We start from the raw sequence: 17,792 nt of genomic DNA on the forward strand, positions 1-17,792 counted from the left end.
ACCAAGGGCCAGATGTGTGGCTGTGCTCTTGCTGGTACCGGAGCTCCCCTATCTCATCCCCCTGCCTGTCGCTTGCCCTTCGGCCCCTGGCACCTGCTAGCAGCAGCTCCAACCCCCCTTCTACTTGGTGTCCTGGGCAGGCCAAGGCTAGCTGTATGGCCCTGGGGCCTCTCTGCCCTTGTTAGCACCTCCTTTTGTACCCCCTATTTTATAAACGAGCAGAAAATTAAAAAGGCTCCGTTTTCCAGAACCTGATGGTGTGTGTGTCTAGGTTCTTGTGCAGGTGTGTGTGCATGCAGGCGGGTCTCCCAGATGCTGGCCTGCCCTACTCTCAGTGGCTACTGTTGTAGGAGGCCAAAGGCTGAAACCCCTGCTCTGGCTTCGCCCCTCCAGCCTGGCCGAGGTCAGGGAAAGGCGTCTCAGTGGCCGTGCCGGCGCAGGGGAAGGTGTCACGTGACTCCGAGCGGGTCCTCCGGAACCAGCGAGGCGGGGAGGCGGGCCGCTCGTGTCCCCCGCGCTCCCGGAAGCGCCGGCGCTGCGTGCCATGGTTTCCATGGAGATGGAAGATGGCGCCCAGAAGTAAGTGCGGGGGGCGCGGGGCCAAGGCAAGCTCCTCCAGCCTCCGTGGGGGTCACGTGACCCTTCTGCGCCCGTCCCGCTGCCCTCCCCCCCCCCGGCAGCTCCAGTGGCCAAAGCCCCTGGGAGCCGCTCCCAACGCTGGGCAGTGATGGGGGAGGGAGGGCGATGGGCCTTGGCCTCAAGCGGAGAAAGGCAGAGCAAGACCTGGGGCCTGACGTCGGAGCTGGGCGCGGCGGCTGCAAACGGGGCGCGGGTCCTGGCGCGGGCTGCCCCCGGGAGGGGCTTGTGTCCAGTCCCAGCTCCAGAGCCCAGCAGGGCGAGGACCCTGCGACAGCACCCGGCTGCTGCGAGGAGGAGGGCGGACCAGCTGCTGAACCTCCCTTGTGGTGCTAACATCTGTTAGGGGGGTAGCGCCCAGCCTCAGCACGAGCAGCCCCTTGCCCTAAAGCGCTGATGGGCTAAAGGGACAGTGAGAACCGGGAAGGGGGTTATGTTATCCACAGCTTAGCAAGAGGAAACGAAAAGTAACTTGGGGTCAGATTTGTCTAACGCAGTTTCTTTGCAGATGGGGGGGGGATGGAAGGGATCATTTGGTTACAGTCTGTTATCTTGAATGGCGAAGGCTAGAGGACCTCCCCTGCACAACTGTTTTGAACCAGTACCAGTCTCAAAGAAAACCCTCGGCCTTGGTTTAGCAGCAGCTGGTGAGGTACAAGCTGGGGGAAAGCTGTTCTGACGGTCACTTGCCTTCACTGCTCGAGACACGCACCTTATTTTCCAGGCTGATGGTGGCAGGCTTCAGCTTCCAGCCCCAGGAGCCTGTGTGTATGCTCATGGCCAGGATGCTGGGGTTGGGAGCTAGGCCTATCATTACACAGAGATAGTGATCCCAGGCTCATCAGGAACTACAGGCCCCCTCAGTGGGTGGAGAGCAGCCACTACATGAAGGATGACTAGAGGTTTTGGATAAGGGATGAAAACACAGGAATGGGAGTGCAGGTCAGAGGTTGGTAAGGAGGGTGCCAAGGGAGATCACTGAGCAGGGAATGCCAGTTAGTACCCGCTGCCCCTTGAGCGGATCCAGGGAGTCTGTAGATGCTGCTTCTCCGAGGCGTGCGTGGACAAGGAAGGCGCCCCAGTTCCCCTTGGCCAGCACCTTCTTTCTGGCTGGGAATGGGAGTCTGGTCCTAGCTCTGCCTTAGATCTGAAGGCAAGTTACTTCACTTCTCTGGGCCTCGGTTTCCCCACTTGTAATACGGGGGTAGCTGCCTTCCTTCACAAAGTGCTTTGGGATCAGCAGATGAACAGGGCTAGAGTAAGGAGCCCGTCACATTGGTTTGTTCCCCACCCTCTGCCAGGGTGTTAGCACCAGGCCCTCTGAAGACATCATTAGGCCCCTACTTGTATTTTAGGATGCTGAGGAACCCTTTTAACACCAGCCCTCAGCAACTTGCCCAGTTCCCATGGAGCTGGGGTGAAGGAACATCCTAGATTCCCTGCACCCCAGTTCAGGGCCTTCACCACCTTTCCTCTTGTTCAGCCCCATGCATTTGATGTTCCCAGATAGCCATGCAGCTCCTCAGCCAAGAAGGAGGGAGCAGCATCTTGGGAAAATATATATGACCCTTTCCTCCTCCTTGCTAAGGTGCCCTACCTGTTCATGCTCTGCTTGCCTTCTCCCCCCAGGTCGCCAGCTCTCCTCCACCCCATTGGAAATCCTGCTGTTCCTCAATGGTTGGTATTATGCGACCTACTTCCTCCTAGAGATCTTCATATTTGTCTATAAGGGTAAGAGCCCTTCCCAGGTGCTTGTATGTGCTATAGCCCACCACTGATTGCATTGGGCATCAGATGCTGCCCACTGTGCCCACAGGCTGAGGGGAGAGCAACAGAATGAGCTGACCCCTGCATACTTACAGAAGCTTCCCTAGCACCACTCCAGCCCAACCATCCACATCAGTGGCCCCAGCCCCCTGCAGGGCTGCACCTGAGCAGGGAGGAGTGGGAGAAAGTCAGGAACTCTGCAGTTTGGCTCAGGCAGGAACTGTTAGACAGCCTGTCTTCTCTGGGCTTTGTAACCTCTCCCTAGGGCTCATCATCTTATTCAGTGGGTAAGGGACAGTGGCACCCCAGAGAGAAAGGGTGGGGGTGTGGCCTTGCTCTCCTTCTGAAAGGGATGGCCTTTGTGCCACAGGGCTGCTGTTACCTTACCCATCTGCCAACCTGGCCCTGGACCTGGTCATGCTTTTCCTCTACCTTGGCATCGAAGTCACGCGGATATTTTTTGGTGAGTATTTAGGAAGAACAGGGCCAGGTGCAACTTCATGGTAAGAGCCTGGGGTGGGCTTGGGCTGGTGACAAGCAGTTGTCAGGCAAATGGCTTTTGGTCCCCACCACAGGGTCACTGTCCTAGAGCAAAGGGGCTCCTCACCTCAGCCAATTGTGCACCCAACAAGAACCCAACTGGGCATCCAACAAGAACAGGAACCATAGGGAAGAATTTCCCAGTTCCACATTCCTGGCCTGGAGCCAGTGCCATAAAGGCAAAGAACCCTTTACCTGATTCCCAGGCCCTGTGGGCAGGCAGGTCCCGAGTATCACCTCTTTGTAGGGAATGACATGGGCTGTGCATGAGATGCTCACAGCCGCATTTCATGACAGGCTCCAAAGGGAACCTGTGCCAGCGGAAGGTGCCACTCTCCATCAGCCTGGCCCTGACCTTCCCAGCGGCTGTGATGGCAGCCTACTACCTGCTGCTGCAGACCTATGCCCTGCGCCTGGAGGCCATCCTCAATGCCATCCTGCTGCTCTTCTATGCTGTGGAGCTGCTCCTGGGCATCCTCACCCTGGCCTCCTTCTCCAGGTAACTGCTCCTCTGCTGTAGGGGGAAATGGGTCATGTGGGAGAGGAAGAACCTGTGTAGCCCAGTGGAAATAGTTGGGGGATGGCTGAAGAAAGAGTCTGGATTGTAATCTGTAGCCCTGAAGGAAAAGTAGGAGAGAGAAGGCTGACAGTACAGAGAAAGGAGGCCATGCGTATGACCAGGAGCCAGGCTTCCTGGATTCCTTTCCCAGCATGATTGCCCTATCTGTTCCCCAAAACGTAGTAGTGACACTTCCCTCTCCCAGCCAGCTGCCTCCCCAGGAAGTTGAGAAGCAAGAGTATGGGGAAAGAGCTAAGGGTTTCCATTGTAGGGGGAGTTGCCCTTTCATGTTAGATTTGGAGATGCTGCTGTGGCTCTGCTGTTAACACCACCCTTTCTCTCTGCAGCGTGGACTCATACTGAGGCTCTGCCTGAGCTGCTCAGTGACAGGCGAGGTGATGTAGCTCCTGCCCTCCCCACCCTGGTGCCCCCTCTCCATGCCACTGGGCTGACCACTACCTCCAAGGGGTAGGCTCAGGCCCTTGGAGCAGAGCTACACATGGCTGCAGCCTCATTCCACCTCTGAGCCCTCCTGAGCAGAGAGCCCCATCAGCCTTCTGAAGAGGGTCTAACGTCATACCCCAGACTCAGCAGCCCCCATGGGCATGAGGCAGCTCTCCCCACCCCCAAGCACCACCCTCTCCCACCAGCTGGGCTCCTGGGGCTGCCCACTTGGGGAGCTGGTACCTAGTCTCTGGCCCGGTAGCTTGGGTAGGGATGTGTCTCAGCCCTAGGATGAGGCCAGGGGCCACGTAGTACAGCTCCCTTTCCCCCCTCCCCCCCAGTGCTGCCAGTAGCTGCTGTGTCCCCCATTCCGTTGTTGCAGGTGTGTGCATTTTGGTGTGGTCCTGTCTATTGCATGTGTGCAGTGGCCACAGGGGAGGCCTTATGGCCTTATCCCTCCCCCTCTGGGACCTTTCTGCCCCTCTGAGGGGCTAGGGAGGAGGGCTCAGTGCCCCTCCCCCAGACTCAGTGTTATTCCCTGTGTCAGTAACTCGTGGCACTTTTTTTTTTCTACTGCGTCGTTGGAGGAATGACTATTTTCCAAATAAATATTTATTTTCTATACGGGTGCTGCTTGGAGCCATCACAAGGGCAGGACTTTCCATTAGGGGGCAGTGGGGAGCCAGCTACCCACCCAGGTGCATTCAACACCAAGCCACCAGCAGCATGCCTGGCCCAGCCCCATCAAGGTGCAGAGGTGCCCCCCTGCTCTGCAGAGCCCAGTGCACCTGTCTATCCTGGATAAGCATCATCAACCCTCCCCCCACCCTGAGGAGCCAGGCTCAGGCAGCCTGAGCCAGGCAAGGCCTGCCAGTGCCCCACATGCCAGCTTGCTGTGTACACCCTGAGGTCTTCACCCCATGCCCCCCCTCCCAATTGGATCCATCCACAGAGGGGTGAACAGGAGAGCAGGACAGCTCTGGGATGGCTGTGCTTGGGCACTGGATGGGAGTGAGGGGTGGGGTCTCAGCATCTCGGAGGCAGCATACCAGCCTACAGAAAAGGGGTTTATTTCCAGGCTGGTTGTCAGAGCCTCAGAAGTGGAAGCGTGTGGCAGCCCCAACATCAGTTGTCCCTGTCCACAGGCGGCCCCCACCCTCTGCCACCAGGTACTTGTTGTTGGGAGCCTTGATGACCAGGCAGCCTGAGGCAACAAACTGAAGTGTAAAGTTGCTGCCCTGGTTGCCGTTCACCATGATCAGCCCATTCTTGTCAATGCTCCAGTACTTGTTAGCTGCAAGGCAAATGGGGGGCAGTTAGTGTCAGGACACAGGGTGCTGGGGATGGGAGGAGATGCTTAGTGTACCCTAACCTGGGGAACAGCTCATCACAGGCCTGGCTACATTGTTGGGACATGAGGGCACCATATTCCCCTGCAGGGCTGGGCAGTAGCTACTTGGCCAGCTGGAAAATCCAACAGTTGACTGTTGACACCAGTGAAAGGACAACCACTGCTATGGTGCCCCTTGCTCTAGTGGGGAAGCCACACACTATGCCTTGGCACAGACACGCCAGTGCTCCTGCTTGCTGGCACAGATGTATCCTAGCACCCATTCCCTAAGCAGATGCACCCTCACCGATGCGGAAGTGGTAGAAGCCGTCCTCGTTGAGTGTCACGGTGTTGACAACAGGGGCTGGGCGGTTCCCATCCAGGCGCTGTGTCCCGGGGCTCAGGCCCACGAAGCCAGCCTCGCTCTGCAGGATCAGCTGGGGCCGGTTCACCAGCAGCAGCAGGAACTCCTCCTTCTTGCCTGCAGGCACAGGTTAGCCCTGACTGCCTAGACAGGCCTGCTTGGGGCATGGGGCAGAGGCCACAAGGCCTGGAAATGCCACATCATATGGAGCTTGATACAGGGCCAGCACAGGAACCTCCCTTCAGTGAGGGGGCATGCCCGAGCCCTCCTGCCAACAGCAGTGGCGCTCCCAAGGCAGAAAGGGCAAAGCCACTGGGTACCCAAGGTCCCTGATGTTGCTGTTGGACTAAGCACGCTCTCATTACAGAACAGGTAGGACCTAGCCTGTGCTGCCTCCACCTCCCTGCTCCACCCTGCCCTGCTGGGGCTGGCAGACCCCCAACAGCTAGGGTAGGCCTTGGCTGTAGGTGACAGCGAGCAGATGGGTAACACCCCAGATCCTCATGCTTGGGTTTGCAGACTCCTGCCTGGAAGGGGGATCCACCCCCAAATCTGAAGCAGGGCCCCCCACAGTCTTTCCTTTCCCCTGCTGAGAGGCATCCCTTCACCTCCTGCCCCCAAGGACCCAGTTTCATACCTGCTCCCTCAGGCAACAGTAGGATCTGCCCATTAGGTCTTAGGGCCACATATCTGCCATCAGCTGCTTTCAGTGTCACCTGCTGCTCCTTGTACTGGAGCTCAAACCACACTTGCTTGGACTGGTTGGTGCAGCTCACCATGCCATCACTGGGGCTCTGTGGGGAAGGCACAGGGCTCAGACTTGCCTGTGCTCCAGGACTGCACCTGGCAAAAGCCTCCACATACACCCCCCACACCCCACCCAGGCACCTTCCTCAGGCCCAGGTGCAAGAGCCAAGTCCCTGCCAACCCCAGGCCAGGGCTGGAAGGGACACCATGGGGAATCAGCTTACCCCAGACCCTGAGCTGGAGGAGCTTAATGGGCTGGTGGTGCCTTCCCAGCAAGTGATGGGCTGGGCTGCGGTACTAGGGCAGGGAAGAAGCAATATTACTCTGCCCGGTGAGGCCCATCACTTGAGTCTCCCTGTTCCAAGGGAGGGTGATAGTGACATGCTTGGCTCCCACTGGCAAATCACAGTGCTGCACCAGTGGCCAGTATAATGCCCAGCAATGCAGGTGGTTCTGCCCATCTCCCCACTTCCAGCCTTGGGTGCACTCACTGTGGCCAGGTAGGCACCAGAGAAGCTGCGGAAACAGGCCTGCTTGGCATCATTCAGCAGTAACTGGAAAAGCTCCGTATTCCCCACAGACATGGTGTTGGCGTAGACATCAGCCCCTGCAGGCAACAAGCAGCTCATGGAAATATGGTGATGGGACAGGCCACTGTTTCCCCACTGCTAGCTCCACCAGCTCCTTCAGCCACCAGAGGATGGGGGCTTGGGAAAGATGGCACAGGGAAAGGGGCTCAAGCCTAGCCTAGAGGAACCATGGTGGCAGCACACACTGCCCAAGGCAGCATGGAGAGCACACTGAGCCTGCCAATGGGCAAAAAGCCAGAACAGCAGGTCCAGAAAGCACAAAATGACCTCGTCATCTTTTGTGGTCAATTCACTCTGAAACCTAATCCTGACAATTTAGGGATCGACAGCAAAGACCACAGTGCTATGCACAAACTCAGCCGCATGGGGCAGTGTCCCATACTCGGCATAACCTGGGAAAGAGGGGAGCCTTGCTGAGAAAGGGGTGGAAGCTGTGCAGAATTTGTATTAGGCACAACTGTCATGCAAAGTATCCTTGAAGCACCTAGCAAAAGACAGCCCCTGCCCTGAAAAGGAGAAGAGAAAGGAAGGGCACTACTGTCAACTTGACTGTACAAGTGAGACCCACAGAGGTGAAGTGACTCGCCCAAGTCCACCTGTGCAGGTGGTGGTGGAGCTGTGAACCTAGGTCTCACCAATGACAGCTCAGAACAGTAGCCCTAGGCCCTTTCAGAAGAGCTTCCTACCCCAGGTGGGGCAAGGCGCACCTGCTCTGCCTATATCAAGAGCAGCCTAGTGCATAGACCAAGCCCCCAGCAGTGCCCACAGGGGCAGCACCAGCACCCTTGTTTACCTGGCCGGCAGCAGACATAGCGGCCACTGGAAAAAGTACGAAGCGAGACCAGAGCAGGGCTAGGCTCCAAGGCAAAGAGCTCGTCACGCCCAGGCCTGTCTATCTTGAAGGTCTTGACAGCGCTCTCCCGATCTGTCAGGTACTTGCCGTCCACATCCCGCAGGGCCACTAGGCCACCCTGCAGCTCCAGTGTGTAGAGTGAGTGGGCAGAGGGCTCATCCACCAATGACCCATCAGCCGCCAGCATGCTCCCTGCCCCACTGCGCAGCCCATACTTCTTCTCTGGGGCAGCAAGGCAGAGATGTCAGTGAAGTGGGAAGAGAACCAGACAGACTCCAATGCGCTGCTTGCCACCCCCCACCCCCATGCTCTACTTCACTGAGGGACACCAAGTGCTGGCACCCATCATTGCATTACACATGCTTCCCTCCTTGCAGTACCCAGCTCCCCACATCCCTTCTCTGTTGCCCCCTTAGCACCCAGTGCTACTCTCCCACCTGCCCCCATCCCCATCCCCTACTCCCACTGTACCCTTATTGCCCTGCTCCCCACCTTACTTTCACTCTTCTCCAACACCCCTCCCCAGGCACCCATCAGCCCCCGCACTCGCCTTCACACCCAGCTATCATCTTTTCCCCCAATTATCTGCCCTTTCCCCCTGACTAGGCTCTGTCCCTGCTCAGTCCCTCGCGGGGGGCAAGGGCAAGAGCAAGCAGGAGGGAGAGACAGACTCCACTACACCCACCTTTGAGATCGAAATGGAAGGTAAAGATGGCATCAGCACCCCAGGGCAGGTCACGGTCACAGCGCACACGCCCTGTCTGTGTATCGCAGCGCAGGTAGCGCTGCTTGCCAGGGCTCTGCACATGCATGGTGGGGTGCAGGGCCAGGTGCAGGCTCCACTTCTCACCCTCGCTCGCAGCTTGGGCAAAGCAGGTGATGTTGTCCTCTGCCCCGCCTAGGTAGCGCTTGGTGGCCTCACACTGCAGCGACACCTGCCCAGGAGGGGTCTGGGGTCATGGAGACTGTTCCACCCTGCCAGGAGTCTGTCTGAGCACCCACACCATATCTACCCCAGGGCTAGGGGGCACCAGTGAGGAGAAGGAAGTGGTACTGCCCAGGCATAGCTCAGCCATGCCAGTCACATGGAGGTGCTTCCAGACTGAGGGACTGAGCAAAGACAACTGGCTTGAGCTGGGTCATCCCATACCTATAGGGCTGCAGTGCAGCAGAGGTAGGTCCTGGCAGCGCTCCCTTCCCTCTCCATCACTGATGCTGGGATCCAGCAGGCTTCTCACCCTGGAAGACTTGGCTGGAGGTGCAAAGGCTTATGCGCATCCCACAAGGTTGGCATGGGCTGTGGGGCTGAGGGGGAAGGCAGGGGGTCCTATGTTTTTGAGCATACCAGTTCCCCTGGAGGATTTTTTCCTGTCTGACATGCAGCCACAAGTTCAGTGTCCCCCAGGGGTCAGAGCCACTTGGTCCCATGACACTCTCAACCCCACCACCCCTGCAGACCCCTCATGCCCCCTGGCACCACCTCAGTCCATGTTCAGACCACTCACTCCCTTTGTGGCACAGTCAAGCCACCTCCTATGCCAGGACAGCTCCAGCTCCATCTGGGTTTCCCAACCTTTGCACCTAAGGCACAGATGTGGCTATGGCTGGTGCCCGCCACCCCATTCTCCACTTGTGCCCTCAGAAGCTGATGGGGGGAAGGGGTTGCTGCCCAACAGATAAGAGCCCCCCACAGCCTCTCTCCCAGATAAGGCTGTACTAAAATCAGCTCCCACTTCCTGAGCTGGCCAACCCCTCTAGCCCTCAGCCTGCAGCAAAGGGACCCTGTGAGCATATGGGTAAGCACCAGGGTATTCCTGGGGGCAGAGGCATAGCAGTGCTTCTCCACACCTTGGGCAGTACCTGCTTCTGCTGTGACAGTTGTGGTGGCATGATCAACCACCGCTGTGGCTATGGCTGCTTTTCCCCACCCAGCTGGAGAAGAGAGGGACAGAACTGGTGGGGGCTTGTCTGACTAGGGTCAAGTAGATAGGGGAGGGGGAAGGACCGTAACCCCCCACACTTCCCCTAGGGTTGCCACCCCTATAGGATCCCCTGGAGTGTCTAGGAATTAGATATAAATCTCCAGGAGACTGCTGAGAGTCACCTGAGAGATAAATGATAGGGCATTCATTAAAAGAGATATTAACTTGTTGAATCTAATTTGTGCAGTAGTCCAGTGGGTTTTTAAAAAGTAATAGTAATGCACATTTTCCTTCCTGATTTAGGGTACTGTGATATACACAAGCACATGGGCACATTTGTGTTGTGTCGCAGGCATGTTCGCATTCTGGAAACCTCCCAGAAGAGATTCAGAGTTGGCAACCCTAACTTCTCCTCCCATGAGTTAGAGGTACCCTTACCCTCACACTCAGGCAGTGACCTCCCCCTTGAAACCACTCAGGCCTGTCTAAAGCAGAGAGGTCAGCCGGGTGGGCATCAGAGCACATCCCTGCTCCTTTTGTGCCAGAAGGAAGCCCTCTCCTCATGCAGTGCCAGGGCAGGAAACTCAAAGGGAGCCAGGAAACCAACCTATTTCAGCTACTGCCTGAGCCCCTCTATGCCTCCCCCATAACTCTCCGGGGCACAGGAGGGTCACCGGGTTTACTGCAGTCCGGTTGGGACTGCACCATGGGTGGGCACTCTACAAGAAAAGAGGAGCTGCCTGGCAGGACTTGTAGATAGGACCCTCAGCTCCTACTTGGGCACAGGTTGGGGGCAGCCCAATTACGCACCTTGCCATCTGGGTACTGCCACAGCAAGAAAAGGCAGCCAGAGCTCGGGCTCTCTTGTTTGCAGGTGACCTTGCCATTGGCATCGGCTGCCAGGAAGCGTTTCAAAGAGCTGAGCAGATGCACGGGCTGCCCGCCCTCAACAGGCCTCGCTGCCCCAGCCCCCTGTGCGGATGTGAAGCTCAGCATCCAGATCTGGGAGGGCCGTAGCACCGAGCTTGTGGCCATCACCTGGAAGCGGAAGGGCTCAGCACTCAGGTACCGGTTGGCCGCATTGATGAAGCCACAGGGCAGCGAGGGGGACTCAGTAGAGGCTGCCATGGGGCTCACGCTGCTCCTGCTCCTCACACCTTGGCCACCACCATGTGGGTGCAGCACTGTATGGCCCCACCCACAACAATGGGTGCCTGGCAACCACAGGCTACACCCCTCCACTGCACTGGCCCTGCCCAGTCCTGGACCAGACATATCTTTGCCTGCAAGGGGCCATGCCAGGAGAGTTAACCCCACGACCCTGAGTCTGGGGCTTCTACCTCAACCTTCCCAGAGCCCCAAAGACCCAAGCAAGAGGCAGACACCCCCTATCCCTTTGCAATGCTTCATTCCCAGGATTCCGGTCCCTGCCCAAGTGGCTCTAGACCAAGCTAGGAACAGGTAAGGAGATGCTCCAGCCCATGTGAGCTAGGGACCAATGGGTCAGACCCACAAGATACACCAGGTGGAAGAAAGGTGGCTCTGGTGACCAGTTGTGTTTAAGGAGGTGCAGCTACATTGTAATAGCCAAGAGAACCATGAAACCCATTTCCCTCTCACTACAGAATTGTTCTCCAGCATCTGAGGCCATCACAAGTTAAACCAGTAGGGGAGCTGCTTGCAGAACCCTGTCGTACGTAGGGGCAGAGACCTTCAGCAGTGCTCCCTGCTGCTGGCAGCCTGGCCATTTAGCTCATTTTCGTGTTACTGCTCAGCACCTCATCTCTTCCTCTCCCCAGCAGGTGGCTTCCAACACACAGGAGACTGCTTCCAGCCTGATGATCAGCCATGGTCAACAGCATGAGCAAGCAGAAGGGAGGCCTGTTCTGACCTAGGGGAAATGTGCCCATAGGCTGAGAGACCAAAGCCTATAGGGGGAGCCTGCATGGAGATCCTTCCTTTGTGCAAATCCTTCCTAAGGAATATTTGCTTTCTCCTTCAGTTCCACTCCAGGAGCTTCCTTCTCCCCTTCAGGCAGTGCCTTTAGCCTCCCGACATCAGGGGACTCTACTCAGACCAGCTTTGCAATCAGAGGGGTTGAGCTTCTCCCACAAGGTCCTTTACCACATGCCCAAAGCAGCTGTCCCTTCTCCTCAGCAGCTGAAAGGAAGGAACGCACCCTATAGGAGCTGGATACCAAGACTATCAGCTAGGACAGGAGCTGTTTCTTTTCACCCCCATAATGGTAATCCAGTCCCCTACAATTTGTGAAACATCAGTACCTCTACTGTGCACTACCCAGTGAGAGGCCATTGGCCCCATCTGGAGAACCCTACTCCTTCCTATACTCCACACCTCTGCTGTGTCCTAGCACCTTCTCAGACTCCCCTTCTGTCCCTTTCAGAGGTCACAGTAAGTCTTGAGGGAGCCCTGGGACCCAAGAGGAGAGACAAAGCCAGCAGAGCCCTCATCAGAGACAAGGTGCACACCAGCAGGGTTTTTCCTGCTGGCAGGGATATACTGATGCCCCATACAATAGGAGCCGAGCCAGCAGCAGCCCTTTTGGTCACCCCAGCTGCATGAACACTTAGGGGGCTCTGCTGGCCCTGTCCTAGAGAGGGGCAAATGTTCTTGTCATGCCCTTAGCTGCCACAGCTGTGCAGACAGAATGTTTTCACATGGAGCACACGCAAGACATGCTCCACACCTCTCCCTTTCTGCCTCCACTCGAACCACTTGCTGAGAAAGCCAAAGGCCACTGTTCCCTCCTGACCCAAGCAGAGCAGCTGTTAACATGGGGAGGGTACTACAACAATCAGTGGATGCGCCTATTGTCCAGAACCTTGAAACCTCTCCCTCCCCCCAACAGCACAGTTCCTAACCAAGGACTGATAACAACTTCTACTACCATTGTGTGCAGATAAAGACAGCTCTGGCTGCCCTCAGAGTCTTTCTTTCATTAGGAGCCATCATAGCAATTCAACATGAAGCCCAGCTAGCCTTTCTGTATAGTACACGGTCCAGGAATTTGTCCTCCATTTACTATCAAATATCCTCAGAAGTCCTTTCACCCACTTCTGAAGGGAGACTATCGTTATCTTTGCCATGTACCAAAGGATAAGATTAGCTCTTTGCTGTACTTTAAGAACTGCCTCTAAATGTTGCTAAATCCATCCAATACATCCTGCACAACTTGCATGAGCTTCTTTGGCTAGAAAACTACACCAGGGAAATCAGAAAAGATATTCCTGAGATAGGACAGTTTGGGAGAATAGGGGTGTCCACGGGTAAAGTACCCAACATTTCCCGTGAAACTCCATGAGGGGTCCGTCCTCCATTCATTGAAAGACCAGAGCACCAGATGGTACAAGCAGCAAGGAGATGACGGAGGATTTAGATTAGGTCCCCCCTGCACCAGTAACTCCATCTGTAGAAAATTCCACACAATGTTCTGAGAAAGCCATTGACAAATTCCCAGGCAAGAAATCCTATTGAAGTTGGGAAAAAAAGAAAAAAAAACCCACCACTGCAATTATTTAAAGTATCTGAAAACTGGGAAACAGAGACAGATTAAAAAAATATTTATATGGTGTATTTTTAGAGCTCTGACATTTAAAAAAAATGCTTAAATCAACCAGAAGGCAGGGTAGAGATGCACCTCACAGATGAACTAAATCTGAAATGCATAAGCTTTTGTAAGCATGAGTTCATTTTGTCATCCCTCCCCTGCCTTCTGACTTTAGACTAACACAGTTAACACTACCTCTCAAATCAACCAGTCATTCTGGAAATAATTAGAACAGAACACCAGCCAAAACACAGCCTTCTTGCCCAAACCCAACAATGACCTCAACTGTGGACCACAAGTCAACACCATCCTACAGACGATAGTCAATCATTACATGCTGGAAACCTAACCTCTACGATGGGCATCTGAGGAAAAGAGTATCGTAAGCTACATTCCATAATTATGTATTAAAGGCCAACTTCTCTACACATTCATCACGAGTACAGAAGCCACAATCCCTTGATACAGTCCTGAAGGGCTATACCCTCAGTATAAGAAATCATCCACATCACATCATTCAAGCTCGTAACAGAGAAGACAGCTCTCAACCACCCAAATGGGGTGGATTGGCCACAACTAGGGTTGATAACTTTGTTTGGACTCCAGACTCTGGGATTTCATTGCAAACCCCAGGCTTACAGATTTTTGGACTATTTTAACTTTAACCCCAACATATCCAGAATGTTACCACTTTCCAACCACCTCTATATCACCCTGAACATAACCTATTGAAGAAGGCTGATCAACTTAGAGACTTACCTGTGGCAAGTCTCCCCTCTTGAGAAACTCTAGCCACTTGGAAAGAAGCACCTTGTCAGAGCCTAGCTATTCTGTTGTCCCTTTAGAACAGGTCTTAAAGCATTTCATAGCCACTAAATTTGTCTCACCTCTTATCAGCTAAATATCTTCCCGGTTTGTAGATAGCAGGGGGATGAAGGCCTAGATTTCAGTGATGCTCTCCCGCTCATAATGTCAGGTACAGCCCCCCCGCCGCCAAAGAAAAAAAAAAATCTCCCCTCCCTGAAAAGATGGCCAGGGTGAAGCTGGAGCAGTAATTTTTCAGCCACAGATGCAGGCATAGGGGGCTGGTAGCTGGGCAGGAGCCACGCTGAAAGGTACCACTTTTCCCTGCAACGGGAACACGGCCAACGTTAGGATCCACTGCTTCACAGAACAAGCTGGTTGGGGGAGGTGCCAAGCAGGAGTCACTAAGGCTACCCCCAAATGCCTGTCCCAGTTCCAAGGGCTGGGTACCTCTTAAAAGACAAGACAGACAGTCACGTAAGTGGTGGAGCAGGGAATGAAACCAGGAGTCCAGAATCCCAAACCTGTTCAAAGCACGTGGACCGGAGAGACAATCTTATTCAATACAGATTCCATAAAACAGCTCACACCCCATTTATTATTTAAAATATTTTGTTACAAAAGGAAAAAAAAGAAAACATACAATGCAGTATAAAAGATTGACAACGTCATCAAGTTTATTACACAATTTCCAACCTATCAGAAAGAGACAAACAAATCAAGTCACCGAGAAAGAAGGAGGGGGGGAGGGGAGGGGAGGGGAAGGGAAGGGGGTGGGTTCAGAGCTTCACTTCTTGGTTAATTTTTCTTTTTCTTTTTTAAATTTTTTTTATCCACTATTCTGAAATAAACTAAAAATTTGCGTCATTAAGTAAAAAAAAAACAAAACCAGAACTCTCTCCTGCTGAATGGTTCCCCCCCCAAACCCAATATTTTACTTTTAAGCTGTCACCTCAGTTTACTTTACATATGCTTTTGTTTTTAAAAAGACATCAAGAAACTGGGTTCCCCACAAAAGTCCACAGTTCCTAAGGAGGTACTACTCTACACTGACAAGCCCCCCCAGATGGGCTGTGCACCCTCTGCTGGAAGTTATCCTCTCTCCCTTCTCCAGCAGGGGAACAGTCAAGCTTTGCCCAGGTGAGGGCTATCCAATGTGCCAGGAGCTGTCACGTACTGTAGATGGTTGCTGTCTTAATCACAGAGAGCGGTGCAGCTGCTGGAGACTACAGCTCCCAGCATGCACTCTTTATCTATGGGGTTCAGCTCCCTCAGGTTACTGAAGAACAGCATGCTGGGATACATAGTTTCCACTGGCACCTCCTCAGATCAGCATAGTGGCAAGTCGTCTTACAACCGTAGATTGCTCTCTGGCTACATGAGCCTTTGTTCAAGGAAGCAGGTCGCTGTTAAGCCTCATATCCCATTGGCTTTCCAGACCTGCCAGTCGAGACACCAAGCCATGATGGGCGGTTACATTTCCCCACTCCTTTAGGCATCACGCCACTGGGACCACTTGGCTGTTCCAAGCCCCACATTTTGAAACTGGCACTGAGGCTCCCTTGGCTAGGCTGCTCCACATCCTTCATCCATGACTGGGTATTGCAGACCAATGGCAAAGAAGCAGCAGCACTGCCTAAAGACTCAGGCATAGTGCTTGAGAGGAAGCTCCCACTCCTACAGCATTTCTTAAGAGGAGGCCAGAAAACTCAGTGGTTGATGCTGGGGAGGGGAACTGTCTGTCCCTAAAGAACCGGCTCAACATAACGTCACGTAGAAATGATAAAAAGCCCTCGTGGTTATCAGCAGTCCAGCTTCTCCAGCCAGCGCCCAATCCTGTCCCTCCTCCATCCACTGACATTGCAATCTTCAGGTCTCTACGCAAGGTGCTTCCTCTAAAACAAGGAAAGAGCTCTTTCGGGGAGGAGGCCATCACTTCCATTCAAAAAAATGTGAAGCAGAGCTGTTATTGCTTAAGCACAGAGATGGAGAGCCAATAATACCGAGTCCAGAAAGGAGGCCACCTCCAGGCCCTGACAGGAAGAGGCTCTTTTCTACAAGAGTTCTTCTCTGTTTTAGGCAAACTTGCCTGGAGGAGAGGACTTGGAAAAGCCTTCAGGAACCAAAAGGTGGAGCAGAGAAAGCAGATGGGAAGCAACAGCCAGCCTGCCCTATATCAAAGACAGGGGATATACTGCAATCTAAGCTGTGTACGATGGGCTAGAGGACAGGACAAACTGCTTGGGATGAAGGCTCATGCTTCTTAGGGGGGCCTCCCCAAACACGGCATGAAGACAGTGCATTGTGGAAGGCCTTGGATACAGGGTCCCAGTGAGTCCAGCACATCAGACACTGGGCTGCAGTACATGCACCTCCAACCTTCCTCAGTGCACACAAGGGGGGTGGGGGGTTGGTTCCCTTCCAGATACCCCCTAGAAGGCCACTGAGAGGAAAGAGCTCGCAAGCTTCCATGGAAAAGCACCATTTCTCTTTGGGTCCGAGTATCCATGGATTGGAGCAGTCCCTGGTCACAGTGGCCTGATGCAATCCCTTCCCAACTCCATGTCTTCCAGCATTTCCCCAGGAAGCAGCAGCAACAAGCACAAGCAGAGCATGAGTCCCAAGGCCACAGTGTGCTGGCTAGAGTCCAACAGGTAGCATGTCTTTCCTTGGGTGCCTGGAGGGAGCTGGGGACGGTGGGAAGGAGGGAGGGAGAGGGTAGGGGTGGAGCAGCCTCCATCCTTTAGTCCTGATCGAGGTGAGGAGATATAAGTCCATTAAAAAAAAAAAACATTTACTTTCCAACCAAACTCCTGCAAGGGACAAAACAAGACAAACGGGTTAGAGTCTTTCACTACTACAGTACCCATAAACTCATGTATCAAATGAAATAAATGGGGTCTGTATAGCAAATCTGGCCACAAGCATGTTTCTTAAATCGCAGACAAGAAAGAGCCCCTTCCTTTCCTACTCCCACACACCAGACTCCTCCGAAAACTATGTGGCTGTTCTAAAACATTCATCTTCATGCACATTTGGTGCTGGCAAAATTAAGGTGCAGGATCAGCAGCCTTAGAGATAAGTCCTCCATCCACAGGGAGAGTTCATGAAGGCGAGCTTCTCCCTGCTTACCATTCTCCCCTCTTCATGGTCAGTCATCTTAGGATACCAGCAAGGACGCTGATGTTTGCCATGGTGCACACACTTCTGCCAGGAACCATATTGAGACCTAACTCATATGGGGCAGACAGTCAGAAGGCCAGAGACAGCCCAAGAGAATATGTACCGGCACACTGATTGGGAATCCTTTTCATTGAAGTATGCAATAACTGCAGGGTATTCTAGACTGGTCTGGAATAAACACTATAAGCTTCATAATAGGAGTGATAGGAGCCAGACTTTTTTTTTTTTTTTTAAAGGATCAAAGTCAGATTTTTTCCTTATTTTGTTATTCAAAATTACAAGATTTTCTATTTAAAGCAAGCCTGTTTAAATGAGATCAGAATTCAATGAAAAAAACATTTAAACACCACACACACACACACACACACACACTGAATCCATGGCTTACGGAAATTCAGCTTGAATAAAACACTACAGGAGAGAATAAGACGTACTAGTTTTAAAAGTATGAAGAACAGCCCAAGTACTTGAGAGACTTATGTTCA

General features: G+C 53.8%; 3 protein-coding genes across 10 annotated transcripts in view; 1 reads left to right on the top strand and 2 right to left on the bottom strand.

The window, feature by feature from the left end:
• Nucleotides 1-477: 477 nt before the first annotated feature.
• TMEM216 (transmembrane protein 216) lies at nt 478-4,562 on the top strand. Of its 6 annotated transcripts, none has more exons than XM_090032249.1 (5): nt 488-579; nt 2,266-2,367; nt 2,774-2,866; nt 3,241-3,442; nt 3,850-4,562. In XM_090032249.1, the coding sequence occupies exons 1-5, from the start codon at nt 567-569 to the stop codon at nt 3,863-3,865; spliced, it is 426 nt and encodes a 141-aa protein (XP_089888375.1). In that variant the 5' UTR covers nt 488-566; the 3' UTR covers nt 3,866-4,562. The 6 variants fall into 6 exon arrangements, with proteins under 6 accessions (XP_089888374.1, XP_089888375.1, XP_089888373.1 ...); XM_090032247.1 differs by having other exon boundaries at nt 552-579; nt 2,266-2,313; XM_090032248.1 differs by lacking the exon at nt 2,774-2,866 and having other exon boundaries at nt 478-579.
• Nucleotides 4,563-4,817: 255 nt separating this feature from the next.
• LOC149871291 (fascin-like) lies at nt 4,818-14,540 on the bottom strand. The gene is given in 7 exon segments (XM_090032266.1): nt 4,818-5,240; nt 5,584-5,757; nt 6,278-6,434; nt 6,879-6,994; nt 7,771-8,052; nt 8,516-8,765; nt 10,563-14,540. Coding segments are annotated over 7 exon segments (1,779 nt in total). The 5' UTR covers nt 11,163-14,540; the 3' UTR covers nt 4,818-5,040.
• CPSF7 (cleavage and polyadenylation specific factor 7) overlaps nt 6,905-17,792 on the bottom strand; it is a 29,806-nt gene continuing 18,918 nt past the window's right edge. For 2 of the 3 annotated variants that reach the window (XM_090032256.1, XM_090032254.1), the window contains exon 10: nt 14,695-16,937. The gene's annotated coding sequence lies outside the window, so the exon portion shown is untranslated. Of the gene's footprint in view, nt 6,995-14,694; nt 16,938-17,792 lie in introns of those variants that run through there. The other variant, XM_090032255.1, reaches the window with a different exon arrangement.

The sequence above is a fragment of the Crocodylus siamensis genome, chromosome 2 (genome assembly GCF_052110815.1).
Source record: "Crocodylus siamensis isolate JL-2025a chromosome 2, ASM5211081v1, whole genome shotgun sequence".
NCBI lineage: Eukaryota > Metazoa > Chordata > Crocodylia > Crocodylidae > Crocodylus > Crocodylus siamensis.

Excerpts from the sequence above, each read along its gene's own strand:
- TMEM216 (XM_090032244.1), top strand. The coding sequence starts at position 2,124 with ATGCATTTGATGTTCCCAGATAGCCATGCAGCTCCTCAGCCAAGAAGG. Across the intron at positions 2,368-2,773 it reads CTTCATATTTGTCTATAAGG|GGCTGCTGTTACCTTACCCA; the intron begins GTAAGAGCCCTT and ends TTTGTGCCACAG. Across the intron at positions 2,867-3,240 it reads AGTCACGCGGATATTTTTTG|GCTCCAAAGGGAACCTGTGC; the intron begins GTGAGTATTTAG and ends ATTTCATGACAG.